Raw genomic sequence first — 17981 nt, 5'->3', positions numbered from 1 at the left:
AATCAAATACTATATTCGTCATTACATATCTATCAACTTGGATGAAAAAAAAAACTTGGGAAAGGGGGGCAGGGGTCCCAGATTTGAAAGCTCCTATTCGTATGTGCGTCCCTTAACCCTTTTTTTTTTTTGGGGGGGGGGGGTTTGGGGGGGGGGACCTTGCAGTTGCACTATTAATCAATTGTTAGACATACTTGGAAAGTAAGATGTAATATATAGAGAGACTAAACGGAGATACAGTAAAAGGCATGAAAAGGGTTGCAGCTTGGGTCTGAATGGAAGCTGCAAGGAACCCCAAGTAGGCCTAATGCCTATACGGTGCTCGGCATGAGGTGCACTGTGGCACTATCCCCCAACAGGATATATGATTATAAATTAATACACCCAGACACCAAACACAGTTCGAATCCCAGGCCCTCATAAGAATTGTGTTTATCTTCTGACCTGCACTCACAGTAGTATAATGAATTTAAGTCACTTAGCCAGGCTGAGCATATTTATTCAGGTGTCAGAGGACTGTCCCAAAAGAATGTGTATTTATTAACGATGAAGATTAGATTGACATATTAAATCCCAGCTCCTTAAAAAGTTTGGAATATAGTTAACTATAAGTGATGGAGAATGTGATACGATTTCTTTAAATGATTATTTCCAAAGCTTGACATTTTTCAACTATATTTTCAATTATAAAATGCTTTGTATTATTCTAGTTTGTACACACAAGGATCAGATCAAGTGGGCTATTGATTGAATTAAATATAGAATTTAGGCCAGAGGCCAAGAACAGGGACCTATGTCGAGGTAATTCACTGCTGAAACAGAAATTGACAATAAAATGTTTGGAAGGTGTAACAGGAAGAAAGCCTCAGAGCAGTTGCACTATGAATCAATTGTTAGGAGAGGGTGGAAATTAAGATAAAAGAGAACATGAAAGGAGGTACAGTAAAAGGAATGAAAGGGGTTGTAGCTAGGGGCTGAAAGCAAGCTGCAAAGAACCTTAAGTAATACCTACAGCGTACTGCATGAGATGGACTGACGGCACTAGCCCCCTACGGCGTATGTGGGCTATTCGCCAAGTGCCCATGGGTCAAATGAGTGACCAATTCTGAGTCAGAATACCCTGAGTTGTTCATTTCAATATGATTAATTCCATGTTCTATCCATTTTCGGTGCCAATATCCGGTTAGCCGCACCAATCTCCAGTTAACCATGCTGATATTTGGTTAGCGGCGCCGTTAAGCAGATTTTAGTGCTGTTATCACTTGATTTTCGGTTAGCAGCATTGGCTGGGAACGGAACCTCCCCACTGTTAACTGAGGGCTGCCTGTATTCTGCATTTAATGGTCATAATGAGTTTTAGCGCTACATTACAGTCAAGGGAAATGGGTAAGACAAATAATTTTTCTAAGAATAATATTAAAATTACTGAAACAAGAATACTTTTAAAATGAAAACCATTGCTGTCATAACTCCTGCTTTTAGAATGAAATATGAATCCAGTCCCAGCTTAGATAGTACCTCAGAGTTATCAAGATAAAATTTTGTAGTGTATAGGAATCCATAAAATTTAATAAGAAATAATAGTAAGCAAGAAATAAGAACAATAGAGCTCAAACTAAGTATGAAATTTGGTTACATAGCATCCTTGCTGGTGGAAGGGGTTGGTCAGTGTGTTTTGAATATCACTTAAATTGGCAAAGACTTCATATATGCACTAAATATATACTTTTAACCAGAGCATAAACCATAAAAAAGGTTACAAAAACTGTTTACTTGTACTGTTCTTACATGCCAATGTTAAATCTGTATTGAGGTTTAGCAAAACTGTTCCCCAAATTTCACTGGGGTTAACTCTTGACCTCCAAAACCTTGTTTTGTTACTGTAAAGTTGTTGATGAGTTGAGATGAATATAGAATTTAGGCCAAAGGCCCAGCACTGGGACCTATGAGGTCATTCAGCACTGAAATGGAAATTGACAGTAAAAGGTTTGAAAGGTGTAACAGGAGGAAAACTTCGCAGTTGACACTATGAATCAAGTATTGGGAGAGGGTTGGAATATGGCCAGAAATGTTACCAATATAAAACATAAACAGCTGATTATATACAATTCAGTACAGTACCATACAACTCTTTTAATGATCAGTAGTACAGTATTAACATGAGAGAGAGAATGTACTATATATATATTCTGCCTGTGGATGAACCTACGACAATGCATTTTATTTTTCATACAAATACAAATTACTAAATTTATAAACCAGTACAGTACTGTAGTTGAAAAAACATTACTGCAATCATAAAATTTAACGTATCTCATACATATGTAAGGGTATGCTAATGATAAATATCCACTTCCACTCAAGTCTCACACAATGACCAAATGTTATTGGACAATGACGACAAAGCAATAAGACCAACACATTATAATGCACCTCTCGCCATGCAGTTAGTAAACTTACATGTGAATACATACAAACATCAGAATGTTTAAAAACTGTATGGCATTACTACTATATTATATTTGTGGAGGAGGATTGTCAACAATTTCATTTGCTTTGTTTTCATTCCGTACATAAGGGAGTAACTGGTCTCAACAGCTTCTGTGATGGTAAGGGTGGAAACAAAGGCCGAGACTCTGACTCTTGGGAAATACTTTGTGATTTCTGTTTGACCTTTTTTGTCTTTTCATTTCCTTACAAATTTATTTGATGCAAATGCTATTTCTGCTATTACCTTCAGTTACAAGGCCCATATCACCAATGGGTCAAAATCTTCTGCATTTCCAACTGTATGTGCATTGTCTGCAGCTCCAATTTTTACACTTTCTCTCTACTGCAGACAACAAATGCAGTTTGTGTGTGTGACAATTGATTTGCTTGTTTGTTTGTATGGTGTTTTTACGTTGCATGGAACCAGTGGTTATTCAGCAACGGGACTAATGGCTTTACGTGACTTCCAAACCACATCGAGAGTAAACTTCTATCACCAGAAATACACATCTCTCACACCTCAATGGAATGCCCGAGAATTGAACTCACGGCCACCGAGGTGACAGGCAAAGACCATACCCACCACGCCACTGAGGTGCTACACTTGATTTATGTATACAGTACTATCCAGTATTTTAATGGTAAAATATATCAATATTTGTCTTTTATGGATTTATGACTTACTCAACATTAGTTTACTTCACATTTTTACCCAAAATGGGTCATCTGCAGTTTTAATGAATGGTCATAAAGGTAAAAAATATCCCATTTAATTTCTGGTAAAAATTCGACATGCTATTAAATCTGGGAATTGAAAACCCAATTATTTCAAAGAACTGTACAGCTGTAATGGCAAAAGGTTCCTTAAACCACACAACATGTATTCCAGCATTTGATATTTTTTTTTTACCCAGAGTGACCTGTATTTTATTGCACACCTTAAGATGATGAAATTAATCATTTCCCTTACTTATGCAGTATTCAGCTTTACCATTTCATAATCCTGAGTTTTGTGGCAAAAGAAATCATGAGCTATAACACTTGATGGTTTTATTCAATAAATTAAATTAATAACAATATATATCAACCTGATGTTTTTCATCAGACCTGTTAAAACTTAAACCTTGTCTAGTCTTATTTTTGCCAAGTGATAAGCACTGCAGTACCTATTAGTATCACAAACCTTCCTTAGCTTCATCATTCACCTAAATACCTGCGTAGAAAACATAACCCGTTTATAATTTAAGGCACACATAACCCACTTTGTATTTCTCTGGCCTATCACAAATGAAAACTAATATCTAAACTAATTTCTAACATTTTTCCTATCACAAATGAAAACTAATATCTAACATTTCACCTTCATTCCTAACCCTGATTGCAGAGGTACATCTGCGCCAAATCGTGCCATTTAGCTGCACCTGATGTCTTGTCTTGACTTTCTTTTGACCTACTGAGGTTGAATGTCCCCTGACCAAGACTATTTTCATTTCCTCTTTTTAATACTGAGTTATTTGAAATTCAATTGTAAATAAACTTTAGCTTCTTGGTGCAAGTCAAGTTTTGCCTGTTTTTAACATTCCACAACCAAGCACAAGAATACAGCACCTTTTATATATTCATTAAATAACTATGAACTTAAAACAAAAAATGCACTATTAACTAGTGTCCAAATAGTGCTAGAACTTGCTTTCAAGCTACAGATATCTCTGCTATTAACAATAATGGACAATCTATTAAAGCAGAAATAAATCTCCAAATCTAAAAAAAATAACTAAATACCTATGTACATATATACAGAACTTTTCTTGAGCAGAAAATGTTACATCTGAAACCTTATAACTTCCTTGGCATTCAGTGAACAACACAGCCAATTTCCAAACAAAACATGTATATACTACATTTTTCTATATCTTTATGGAAAAAGATGCCCCACACGAGCAGCCAGCTTCTGCTTGCGGATTATCTAGGAGTCTGAAAGCTGCTCGAATGAGTTCCGTGTGATAGTCAATGGTGGATCCTTTTACATATTCCATTGACGTTTCGTCTACGACAACACGGACACCATCTCTTTCAAAAACCCTGAAAGGAAGAAATGTGTCAGTTGATAATGCAAGTGTTGATAATATATACTATTTCAGAAAATCATCTTCGGGAACTTTTGAAAAAGGAAAAGATTTTGGTTTTTTATCAATACCACTTGCATGGGTTTTACTACCTACATCTCCCCCTTGGAATTACGTACTTATATCATGCCTTGTGTAGCACACTGTAGATAGTAATGGCTTTGTTGTATCGCAACACTGAAACAGTATCAAATGCCTTTTCAAGATGCACACATAAGTGGTATGAAATCTTTGCAAGGTATTTTTCCTGTACTTTTTGCATGATAAACAAGGTGAAGTGACAGTGACCAATTTTTAGTCATTCTTTTTAACATTCCGACATTACTTTTTCAACATTTTCACAGTGCGCTTCATCTACAAATTGTGAATTATTATTATAAATTAAGTAGGCCTAACCTATGAGTTGCAATTGATTTTTGTAAATTAAGGACACTCACTCTGACACATTCTGTAAGTAATTTGAGCTACAGTATACAAAATGGAGTATTCTAATAAGAATATTTAACTACAGTACATAATTCATTCAATCCATTACATTACTAGTTCCTCAACTTGTAAATAGTGTCCTTAATATAATGATTACTAAGTCTGACTGATTTTTGTTATCTGATCTTATAACTATGGACACAAACACTGGGAAACATTTACTTCCAGTATTTTGAACTAAAATAAACAATGACAAAAATTTGGACACATTTTACAGATTTATTTAGTCCATAAATACCATAGTTCCTTATTAAACAACCACAAAATATAAAACTAAGAAATTGTAGAAATTGGTACTGTACCAATTCATAAAATGCATCACGGAAAACTTTTTTTCTCAACAAACCTAATAGTAGTAAAGCCACTTACTTTCTATAAAATTTCTGAGAACATTCAAGAGTTTAATTAACATCATCCTAGCACATAAAGTGGAAAAGACAATTTGAAGTGCTCAAGACGTGGACACAAGATCAGCAAATATACCAGATATTCATGGGTCAATCAGCTTTCACCAAACACTTTCCATAATTCGTTAGTAAGTAAGATAATGTCTGCAATTAACTTTAGATTGACCATCATGAATTTTTCCATTGAGGTCTAAATTTTCTAGCCAGGTATATATAAAAAGTTACTCTGCTTAGAAAAGCATTTACAGCTGAAGCCAACACTAGGGGTTGTAGTGAGACTATAAACCCAACAATGTTCAGGTCTATGAGCTATCAATATGAAAAATTATATTGATATCTCAAAGGCAGAACTTACACTACTTCATAGGTAGCCTATGGATTTGAAGGGGCAAACCAATTCTTGGGGTAAAGACTTTTCATATTCTATAAGGTTTGGTTACAACATGTTTTCTGTCAGGTTTACCACCAACAAGATGGATGAGTGTATGCTCATGATGCTCTTAGTCTCATGAATTGGGCATGGTTTACACTGTATAAATGCCCAGGGCAATTAGGCATCAATAAATTTAAAATGAACAGTTTAAGTGCATGCTGCAGAATGCAAAAACCTGCACTTTTAATAACTGAATGTTCCTAAGATACAATTCATGATATATTTACTCAACAAGAAATTCATAGCATTAGTTATTTTATATGCCTAAACCAAAGGTTTATCATCAGTGGGCTGAATGCCCCTGTAATCATGGAGATATTCACCTCAACAAAGTTAATAACCACGAGCAAGGATAAGGCTAAAATGGCATGAACAGCAAAAGGTTCATGGACACTAGTCAGCTACTTTTCAAGAACAAATGGGTACCCCAAGAGAAACTTTGATGGGTAGCGTCCAGGTTACCAAAGTGGAATAAAGTACAAAACAGAATTCATTTCTAGGAAAAAGTTCAATAGATGCTGTTCCTGAATTTTCCATTGATAGAGGATGCAATTTGCGTTAAGAACAAAAGGAAACTTAGTGCACATGGTGGAATGTGAGTGTCGTGAAGTGCACAGCAATGACAGCAGCAGAGATGAGCTATAAAAGGCATAAGTGTGATCACTACAAAGGTCAATATCACGGAGCAATGGCTCAATTTAGACATCAAATGAAGGAATTACTGAAAAGATGGTGGACAATATTCCCCAACTCAATAAATTAAATACTGAAAAGATGGTGGACAATATTCCCAAACTCAATAAATTAAGTAAACTCCTCTGGCCTTAGTAGTGGAGCAAGGTACGAAAACAGTTGGTAAACATATTCAACATAAACCACCAATGCTTTTGTCAGTCACTTTGCTGCAGTTTCAAAAGATCTGTTGGTAATACTATCAAGTAGTTTGATCAGACTACTGGATCTGATGATAAACCTGATACAGAGAACCAACCGAGAGAGGAACAAGGCAGTCAAAGATCTCAGACCACAGAGGGGAGAATTATGTAATCTGCCATTTACAAAAGGTGTTCGGTTTGTAATCTACCTAGCAAATATGCATGACATTTCCCCGGTCCTTACTGAATTAAGAAATTGGTTGAACTGGATGAAAATGATGGCTTTAAACTTTTAACAACAAAATATAGTAGTGGTTAATTTCCAGCACATAATGGGAGATGTCCTTCCAGCTCCAAACCTATTGACCATTTGAGATCATGGAGGTCATCCAAAACCCAGCATTAGTAAACTGCACTCTCTTCTAGCCTTTTGCCTTAAAGTTTACACAAAATTTCATTGTCTGTAGTATTTAAAAATATAAATTAAAAAAACAGAATTGGTTGCAATTAGCCAAAAGCATATTTCAGTAGTTTTTGTAAATATTTGAAAAAGTCTAATATGTATTTTCTTTCCAATGATATATTACTATAGATTATCCCTGTTTGTGCCAGTTATTGCAAAATAAATAATGCATATTTTTATTGATTAATCTGGGTTAGTTTAATGATAAATTTCATTTGAACACCCCTACTTCTGTAGGATATGAAAGTTAAATCGTCTGTAACACTCCAGATGTCATCCCAGTGATAACCACATCAAAACGTTTATGGTTCATTTTTCCATAATTTCACCAGAATCGCGCAAAGTTAAGTGTCAAATGGCTAAAAGTGCCTCATTGCTTGGTTTGACAGCATTTTATACTTAGCAGATTATGTTACTTCGTCAAAAGCTACACTCCACCAAGCAACTAACAATCTGAGAGGCTACTCTCACTACAAGACCAACACCAGTTATGAAAATAAAACCTGAATCAGTGTTCTTACACATGTGGCATCAAAATTATACGAACATCCACCTCTGTCATATTCTTCTTGATGCCAATGAAGCGTTTACAGAATGAAGTCCCTGGTAATTTCTGTGGTGGGTACGACGATATCTTCCATTAAATGGAAGCATCACATTTCTAGCTAGTATTTCACCCTAAAACTATGGCTCTAGTGAGACTCAAAAGTTCCTGAAGAGCTTTTCCCTGCTGAAAGTCTGAGAAGCTGAATCTGAAAACCCCTGCACCTATACCAATACTGAGGAATGGATGGTTCCTGGCGAAGGTCTGATGGTAATAGCTCCAGCATCTAACAAAAGACTTACAACAAGCAAAGATCTTAAAATACCTGCAAATAACCTGCTCCCAGTATATGTAGAGAATCTAAAACCCTAAATTGGCATGGGGTGATTACTGAGTACATTTCACATCTAAGACCCTGTTTTGAAAACAACTATGGCTTTTCATAACCTTAATAACATTTGTGACCAGTCCCTCATGATTTATAGGTCAATACTTTAATAAGTTTCAAAGTATCTTGGCATTCGATATTCAAAACTTTTACATGAGGAACCCATGTAGATCTCTGGGAAATATCTATTCTTAAATTCAGGCTTTGTCTTTGAAGGTGATCCTTTAGGAATTCGAAACTCTTCAGATCATCTCAGTGAACAATACGTACAGAGGTACATACCTCGAGATACGAAAGGCTCAACTTACGAAAAACTCGATACGAAAACCAATACGAAAAATTTAACAGCTCTACATACAAAAAGTTTTCAAGATACGAAAGGTTTCTGAAAGTCCGAGATTCGCCCGGATAACAATTTTGAAAATCGCGCCGCACGCCGCCATCTTAGTACTACTAGTAGACTCGCCACCATCCTCCTGCTCTCCCATTGGTTCCTGATGCTAGTCGCGGCCATGAAATCCTTCTCTCCTATTGGCAAGCGTCCCTCCCATCATGCATCTACTATGTACACGTGGTGGCGTGCTTCGGCCACTCGGTACCAGCATTGTTATAGTACGCACGCGGTATTCGTTTTCGGGATCGTCAATGTGTACGTTATTTAAAAAAAAAAAGTGACCAAGATCTCTCACATGAGATAAGTGATCAAGGTCTCTCTCATGGGATAACTGGAAACTTTGCTAGGTTGGTAGAATATCCACTCCCTGCTGAACAGAGGGTGTAGACCAATCATTTACAACATGCATACCAGTACGTATAATCAAGGCACTTCAGTTATGTTGAAGGTCAGCAGCCGAACATTCAGTACCCCAATCAGTTGCAGAGAGAGCATTTGGTTGAACAGGGTTTTGATGGACACCAGGGCCAAACAGAGTCATGAGGTACAAAAAAAAACAAGAACCCGCGTGATAAAAAAACAGAAAGTTTGAAATTCTGTAAAAAGAAAAAAAAAAAAACCCGTAAAGGAAAAAAAGTTAAAAATCAAAAAAAAAAGAAAAAAAAAAATGGCAGAAATTAAAGCCGCTCTTCATAAAGTACAATCATTTGTAGAAGACACCCCCCGAAAAGGCTCACACAGGAACATTGTGTACGTATATTTTTTAAAGTGTACGTACGTACATATATATAAAAAAAACCCGGCAGAAATTAAAGCCGCTTTTCATAAAGTGCAATCATTTGTAGAAGACACCCCCCGAAAAGACTCACACAGGAACATTGTGAAAAGTAGGCAGAAGCAATCTTCCTTGGATAGTTACGTATGTACGTAGCCTCACTTGAAAGGTAAGCTTCCACATTTTACATACAGTATATTTCTTGTTACCATGTACACTAATATACACTTTATTTACAGGTTATATTTTGCATTTTTTTAATAATTTAGGTATTGAATGGTCCAAATTGTTGTAGTACGTATTTCATTGTTTATAGGTCAATTTAGCTTTATTATGAAATTTACTGGGGTGTTTTTGGAGGGCTTGGAACGGATTAGCCATTTTACATGTAAAATGTGGTCCAAGATAAGAAAACCTCATGATACGAATGGTGCCTCGGAACGGATTAATTTCGTATCTCAAGGTACTACTGTACTTCCAATTATGAATTGCAGTTTCTTCTATTAACTCTTTAACATGTTTGTTGCAGCAAGTAATATGGAAAAGATGTTTACAAAATGTGCAAAAACAATGTCATAAGGAAGACAAATGATATTTCACTCACAGCTAAATAATGTAACAGTCAGCACACTGGGGCTCCTGGATTTGGGATATACTTGCCAGCTATCTTTCTTCAAAACAGCAAATGGTGGAGTTGCAACAAAAATTTAACAAGACTAACACCTAACTGTTTTTATTGCAAGACAGAACACAGCTCTGTATTTCTCCTTGTACCACTGTGCAATTGCATAAGTTCTAATGGCCATTCAGGTAATGGTTGCTGTCAGAAGAGACCACTAGGTTAGGGGATATTATTGACTCCTGCTGTAAAAAAGGTTCCATTGAGCAAGGCAAGGGAATCATTTACACTTTGGAACTCATATGCAATGCCTTTAATCTTATTCAACATGACAAATTTGTAATCAATTTGTATCTTTCATAGCCAACAAACCTGAGGTCTTAACAATAGGATGATAATCTAGCACAAGCTGGGAACCGGTTAAAAAAACAAAGATCGTAAAGCAAGGAGTCTGTGGCATCTGGCAACTCATGTGTATACAAGGTAGATGCTGGTCACTGACTGGGTTTGGAACCTTGTGACATCCCCAAGCCGGTTTTTTTTACCTAAGCCTGTGGTTTGTTTCATATAGATCCAGGCCAGAAGTCCAATGGATGTCAACATATTTACACAGTCTTCCATGATTCCTGTGTTGACCTTCCTTTGGAACAGATGCAAATTGCAGTACATGTGCCTCATGCCTTTTCCTCTGCTTTGTCATCAGCTGTGTTACGTGTAATGCTGGTCCGTCTCCCGAGGGGATATTCCCCCTTCAGGGAGAGAGGGACCAGCTACATTTTGTTCTTTAGCATTTTATGTTTGTCATGTTGAAGATATTTTGAAAACATTTGTATTATGATATTAATGTTTTATGTATCTTTTATTTTATCTAGTTACACATTTTCTGGGAAAGTGGTAATGTTTAGTCTTTCAGAATTTTGTGTGTTTTGAGATGTTCGAGACGTTAGGGGTTCGTGTTGCAGACAAGTTTTTTATGCTAGGATTTGGCTGTCTAGCATAAGAGTACAACAATGACTTGAACTTAGCATTATTTTTTCACAAATTTTCTCATACTATAAACCAAAGAAATTTCATACTTGGCAATGTATATGTATAGTATGAAAGAGGAGAGGTTAAAATGGAGATAAATAAAATGATTATAACTGGTAAAATTTTGATGACCCAAGGAACATAAGTATACAATATGTAAAATAGGGCATGGTACAGCATTAGTAAGGGAGGCTGATTATGTGCTCTTAACCTCCTAGGACAGCATTATCATTCTACCTATAACAATGTATTCTCCCTTTTCCTTTACAAGGTACAGGCAGTCCCCGGGTTACGACGGTCTCGGCTTACGACGCTTTTCAATTATATTCATCAGACATTATTTCCAGGGTTACGACGCCTACAACGCTCATCTGGCAGATGAAATATGACACCAAAAATGCAAAATAATCAATATTTGAAGGTTTTTTTTTTTATGAAAAATGCCATTAGAATGCAGTTTGCATAGTTTTCAATGCACCCAAAGCATTAAAAGTAAGGTTTTCTTAGGATTTTTGACAATGTTCCGGCTTACAATGATTTTCGGCTTACGACGCGTCTCAAGAATGGAACCTCGTTGTAACCCGGGGACTGCCTGTATTAACTTCAGCTTCATTTGCCAAATGAAATTAAAAAATACCTTTGTATCTGAAACCAAATCTACAACACATCTATCTACTTTACCTGTCATCCTCAGATAATTGTGTATCTACGTCGAACTTGTACTGAAAACCTGAACACCCTCCACCTTCCACTATAATCCTAAGAAAAGAAGAATCATCATCTATTATCTCCTTGAGCCTTGTAACGCAGGAATCACTAAGGATGAGGCCTTCATTTGGGTGTTTGTCGGTGCTTACTGATTTGGCATCGGTAGCAAATGACGGGTATTGTAGGATGTGCTGACGACTAGTAGTAGTACTACTATTTGAAGCTTTTGAAGTCAACAGTGGTAATGCTCTGCAAAGGATAAGGACACTGTTATCATTTGCTCTTCTTAAAAATGCTTGAAAAGTGAAAGATTACAATTTTATATTCCATAAATACAATACTACCTCTTACCCATGGAGCTAAATAAGTAACTGGGTGATGTGTGCTCCCCTAACACCTAATCTAGGGTAAAACACTGACAGGTGTACTAGAAGAATAAGTCTAAGATAGACGATCACATCTATAAAAGATCAGTGCTTAAACCTTCTATGTTTATGACAGTAATGAAAGAAGCCCCAATGGACCGCCAAAAAGCGGTTCCTGGGACTTTACGCACATGACCTAGTGTTAACAGCATTGCCTGAGGACGAGTTGGGGGAAATATTTACAAGGTTGAAGAGTAGAATGAAGATAATAAGACTGAAAATAAACATACAAAAAACAAAGTTTGTGGTGACTCAACAGAAAGCATAGGTTAACAGAAAATTAGCAGAGAGCTGGGAGGGAGGACTTAGTCAGTAAGGCCCAACGCGACTAACTCACTAGCTAGCTACCACCTTAGGGGATATGATACTGCCTGACAACAGCTCACATTGCATAAATATATCAAATATGACATTAGGCTTAGTTGCTAAGGAAGCTCCTTCTAAACAGACAGCAGAAGCTGCAAAACACATTCAAGGTGGCAAGATAAGGATCGGCAACTAACATCAATGGACACAGATGAGACAGGGAAGATAAGGATTATGAGGAGAAAGAGGAAATGAAAGAGAAGGAAACAGGAAGAGATGAAAATGTGGGTTGAGACTATAAGGCCAAAACAGAAGAAAGAGGCTCAATAATGGACTGAAAAACAAACATTAACGAGAGCATCAGGGCTCATAGTAAAACAATCTTTTCTCTATGGTTACCACATACATTAATAGGTCCAAACACTACATCTATATTGCTACTACCAGAAACTGACAGGGGTGAAGGTGATGACTGATGTGTCAACTTTAGACTAAAATAAACAGAATATGATTAAGGATTATCCAAAATGACGAAGCAAAAAAAGGTGGAGGGAAAATCAAAATACCATGAAAACAGTGCAACAGCCAAAATCCTGAATGCCTTAAAACACTCCAATTGCTATGACAGCAAGAATTCTGATACGGCTGTAACATACAAAACACGCTTGGTGGAGAACAGGTAAACTGGACAGTTCATCTAGGTCAGCCTAGCATTCTTCTTTGAAATGTTGACTGCACATGACCAGCACAAAGATGTGAGACATCTTCAACAGTAGGTAAGATCAATCCCTAATAGTAAAACAATTTATGAGACTTCTCATAATTACCATTTGTTTCTCTAGTATACAAACCGAGTCTTTTTGTAAGGCAATAGTTACTACAATGCACAATCACTTAAACTTTACAGAAAAAGCTTAGTATGAATATATAAGATTTGGGTTGCCAGAGAAAAAACAATATATGTACTACACTAAAACACTAATACTGTTATTCAAGCGTAGTATTCCTGACATACTATACCACCAAACCAAAAACAATACAAAATTAAAAATATCAAGCTCCACAAAACAACTGAGAACCATAACTGCATAGAAAACAAACACATCTTAACCTAACAGGGACCACAGAAGTGACAGGTTTCTGACAGATGAGAGGGTGTATGTCCCCCACACCCACCTGCTACCAATTAACAACATTGCAGTTAGTATGAGGACTGTTTTACAGAAATGCCCAGCATATAGACTCAAAAGAAAATGTTAAATACAGTATATACTGTATTTAAAAAGTTCACAGGGGTCTTAGCTGGGCCTTTGGTAGTGTTGCTATATACAACTGGTTTGCTCTTTTACCTTCTTTTAAAATGATATCCCAAGGAGCTGTCTTCCTTGACTAAAGCCCTTGCTTAGGTTAAACATTTTTGCACTTATTTTTAGTAGTTGATAATTTACTTTTCTGTTATTAAATCTAACCTATTTGCATTTAATTTTTCTACCTGTACTACATGGGGATTTCAGAAAGTTCTTTGCCTTGACCTATAAACAAAGTAACTATAAATTCTTGGTCTGACTACATGGTACAACTTAATTAACTCCAGTCAATACATCCAAAAGCATAAATCATTGACATGTCATGGATGCCAGTCACGGCATAGTTTTGGCCGAGAGAAACCTAACATGCATCAGAAACCATGGGCATTAATGTTGACAGAGAGTACAATGAACCCATGCATTCGCAGGGTATGCATTCCAGATCCCCCACGAATCGCTAACAATCCGCAAATACTTAGAACCCCTCTAAAAACTCTAGAACTGCCTATTTTGATAGTTCAAACACAAGAAAAATCCTCTAATATGCTTATGCCTGAATATTTTAATAGTTTTATCACAAAACATGCATTTAGTCATGAAACTGATATGAAAATACATTATTTAGTGAAGATACTCAGTGAAAAATACTGTGAATAGGCAATATTCTGCAAATAATGAGTAGATATGTTCCACAGAGAAACCCGAATGTAGCCAAGTCCACGAATCTTGAGAACGCGAATACTGGAGGTTCACTGTACCACTGGCTTTGACCTTTAAAGATGGATACTACAATTTTCATACCATAATTAAAGCTGATAAAACTTAGGACTTCCAAGAAACTTTTGACTCAGATGCAGACAATTTCAACAAGAGATTCGTAACAAGAAAGAAAGAAATTCAACACTGAATCAAAGAATTCACTGCAAGCATTGAAAATGCCAATGGTCTTCATTTGCTAAAAAATTCAATATAAATAGCACCTGATGGTACAGTAATTGGAATTGGAGTAAAAATTTCGACCACAGCCCATCAGTGGCAGTTTTAAAGGGGGTAGGGAGGCACGTGAACACACATCCCCCATGGATATGAATAATAAAATATTGCTTTCTTTCAATAAATCATTATGAGTAGCAAAACTTTGCTTAGTTAATGATTATTTCAACAACAACTGTACTAGGACAAAAACAACTGTAGAATAAAACAAACAACAACTAATAATAACGTCTATACGTGCAGACATACATGTTTAAATATTGATATATATGTACTGTATGTGTATACATAATACACCTATATATACATATAATCCTACGTGGCAACCCCATAAAAGATTTCTAGATATACCACTGCAGGCCAAGCACTGGGACTGAAGAGGTCATTCAGCACTGAGAGACATTGAAAGTAAAAGGTTATGAAGGTGTAACAGGATGGAAATCTCTGGCAGTTGCACCATGAAACAACTGTTAGGAGAGGGTGGAAAGTAAGATGGAAGAAAGACAATGTTGAATAGGGTACAGTAATAGGAATGAAAGGGATTGCAGCTACAGGCCAAAGAACCCTAATTAATACCTACAGCGCACCGATTGAGGTGCACTGACATCCTTTGCCAGTAGGAGATGGTACTGTAATGACCTCCAGGACTTAGAATTCTGACTACCTGTAGGAGATGCAACTGTAACAACCTCGATGATTTAGGATTCTGACGGCACTAATCATTGTAGGCCACAGTCGGTACGTAGTATTGCACTTTGAAAAGGGACAAACCAATAAATTAAGCATATAAACATAAATAGGAATGCTGCAAAGGCCATACTTGAAGCCCCTGGACGATGACTCCCAATAAAGCCCAGCTGAAAGCGGACAAATTGCTATCTGGGGGTAAAACTGAAGACAACTACCGCAGCCAGGCTCCTGGGCGTTGCTGACCGGAATATTTACCATCTTTTGACCACGTTTCTGTTTATGTACATGTCTTTTGTTTATGTTCATGGAATATAGGTCCTACTGTCAATGTTTTATGTTGTACGTCCAACCCCAAGGGCAGCCAATCAGTGCTTCAATAACAGGTTAGGTTAGGTTAGGTTAGGCTACGTCAGGTTAAGTTGTAGGTAGGCCTGGTGCTTAACCTAGAAATACGTTTACAAGCCAAACTTTGTCCTGTCAATAATAATAATAATAATAATATAATAATAATAATAATAATAATAAGAGGTCAGAATCCCACATACCTGGGCATTGTATTACCTACGTCATACCCTAGAATAATGAAATAACAGCACAATGGGTTAGATTAAATCCTGGCTGCCAATTCATACCAATCCTCTTTACAAGTTTAATTTAGTCTCTAAACTTACGACTCCGACTTACGACGTCCATAAAGAAAGCTGCGACATACTAGCCTATAACATGACAGTTCGTCCATGACTCCTGACGTAAGGCATAGCTATACCTTTACGTTTAAAAAGAGCCCTGAATAACAAAGTAGCTACGACACTCATTTATTAATGCTAACTAATCTTTTAATTGACTTACCTCTTGGTCGAAAAGCACCTGGAATATCGACAGTGACGGCAATGGACGAATTTTGACAATTTCGAACGTATTGCTGTGGTCGCCATCCTGGTCACTTCGCTTCTGAGGCAACATAACATTCGCAAGTGCAGACGACGCACAGGACGGATCGCCTTTTTCCCATTGAGCTTCGTTCGTCTTTCCTACTTTCGTTTTTCATTACGCGTTAAAAGCCGTATTATCCTTCGCCAGTCGAACATTTGAAAATTTTTAATTCATATTATGACACATCATAAATTTATAATGCATAATTAATCGCGAAATCGACCCGAAATCGACGAGATTGAATCGAGAATCGGGCGAAAACTTCCTCTGGGCATCGAAACTTTAAGACAATGTGGTAACATTTAGCATCGTCCGTGAGGCCGGGTTGACGTTGCCAGCTATGCTTATAAATACGTAATCTAGAAGAATGCATCTTAATGGCCGGCTGTCATTACAGAAACGCCTTAGCAGTTGACGAATATAGAAAAGAAAGCTTTTATGGTCGTTCCTCGTTGGACACGAAACGCCAGAGCAACGGCCTGGACGCGTATTAAGGGCCGATATATAAAGCGGCCTGGCTTCTCTCCCACATTAGGTCTTGTGTGTGTTGCAGGATCGACTCTCGAATCGATCTGGCCCAGCAGACGACGCGGCCCTACCCCCCCTCCCCCACCCCACCCCCGTCAACAAATTCGCGCGCCACTTTTAAACACTTTCATACTTAAATCGATTTTGCTTGTCAGGGGTCAAAACGATCATATTAACCTCCCTCATTGACACACGAGCGATCCTTAAGACACGTGCCCGTTTCTGTGCCCCAATTGGGGGAAGCATATGCATGCAGCCTCCCGGTCGGTCTAGGCGATATGCATTGCTGCCTTTACGTAGATTTCAAGTTCGCCAATGCACTGTATATAATAGTTTTTTTTAGATTATTAATATATATGGAAGAGAAGCGACTAATCCGGTTGCAATATAGGTTCAATTCTCGGCCGTCGAAAACGTTAGTTTCGACCCGCACTTATCGCTGCTATATCTCGTAACGATTGCAGTGGATGTGACGAATGTGCACTTTAAGTTGTAAACAGTTCATTTTTGTGACCCCCTTTCCTTTGGAAAGAGAATAGGTGTGTCGCTAGCTCGCAGACTACAAACCCCCAGTTCGAGAGAGAGAGAGAGAGAGAGAGAGAGAGAGAGAGAGAGAGAGAGAGAGAGAGAGAGAGAGAGAACATGCGCTTACTTTAAATCATTGTGTTCGAACCAGTTTGTTCTCGCTTTCGGCAATTTTTTTTTTTCCGAATGTAATGCAACGTAGCCGGTTAGTTTTTCAAGTCGTTTCCTTCTTTCTTTACTCAGAATTCTCCTCCTTTTTTTGTATCGAGATTTCTCCCGCTGTCATCGAGGGAGGAGTGAGGTAGATAATGTCAGGTATAGCTCTAGGCCGAGTTATCATTTTACTTCGTGAAGTAAATCTGTTATCATTAATCTAACTATGCACATAACCGTGTGTGAAAACATCGAAATGGTTTCATATACCTTTTATCAAGCCCTCACAGGGCCGACCACCCGTATGCTAAAAGAGAGAGAGAGTGAGAAAATGTGTCAAACGCACACAGAGAGGTTGAGAGCAATAGCATATAATAATCCAGC

At 37.4% G+C, this 17981-nt stretch overlaps 1 protein-coding gene across 1 annotated transcript; it reads right to left on the bottom strand.

The window, feature by feature from the left end:
• Positions 1–3523: 3523 nt before the first annotated feature.
• Positions 3524–16893, bottom strand: LOC135205283 (iron-sulfur cluster assembly 2 homolog, mitochondrial-like). The gene is made up of 3 exons (XM_064235661.1): positions 16308–16893; positions 11711–11986; positions 3524–4572 (listed from the first exon to the last, which is right to left on the bottom strand). Exons 1-3 carry the CDS (start codon positions 16424–16426, stop codon positions 4398–4400), a joined length of 570 nt encoding a protein of 189 aa, XP_064091731.1. The 5' UTR covers positions 16427–16893; the 3' UTR covers positions 3524–4397.
• Positions 16894–17981: the final 1088 nt, after the last annotated feature.

Source organism: Macrobrachium nipponense, chromosome 49 (genome assembly GCF_015104395.2).
Source record: "Macrobrachium nipponense isolate FS-2020 chromosome 49, ASM1510439v2, whole genome shotgun sequence".
Lineage (NCBI taxonomy): Eukaryota > Metazoa > Arthropoda > Malacostraca > Decapoda > Palaemonidae > Macrobrachium > Macrobrachium nipponense.
Note: the sequence above shows the minus strand (reverse complement) of the source record. Positions and strands in the feature narration are given on the sequence as shown.

Coding starts and splice junctions, on each gene's coding strand:
- LOC135205283 (XM_064235661.1), bottom strand. CDS start 16,426: ATGTTATGTTGCCTCAGAAGCGAAGTGACCAGGATGGCGACCACAGCA. Junction 11,987..16,307: donor AGGTGCTTTTCGACCAAGAG/GTAAGTCAATTA, acceptor TATCCTTTGCAG/AGCATTACCACTGTTGACTT. Junction 4,573..11,710: donor CAATTATCTGAGGATGACAG/GTAAAGTAGATA, acceptor TCTTCCTTTCAG/GGTTTTTGAAAGAGATGGTG.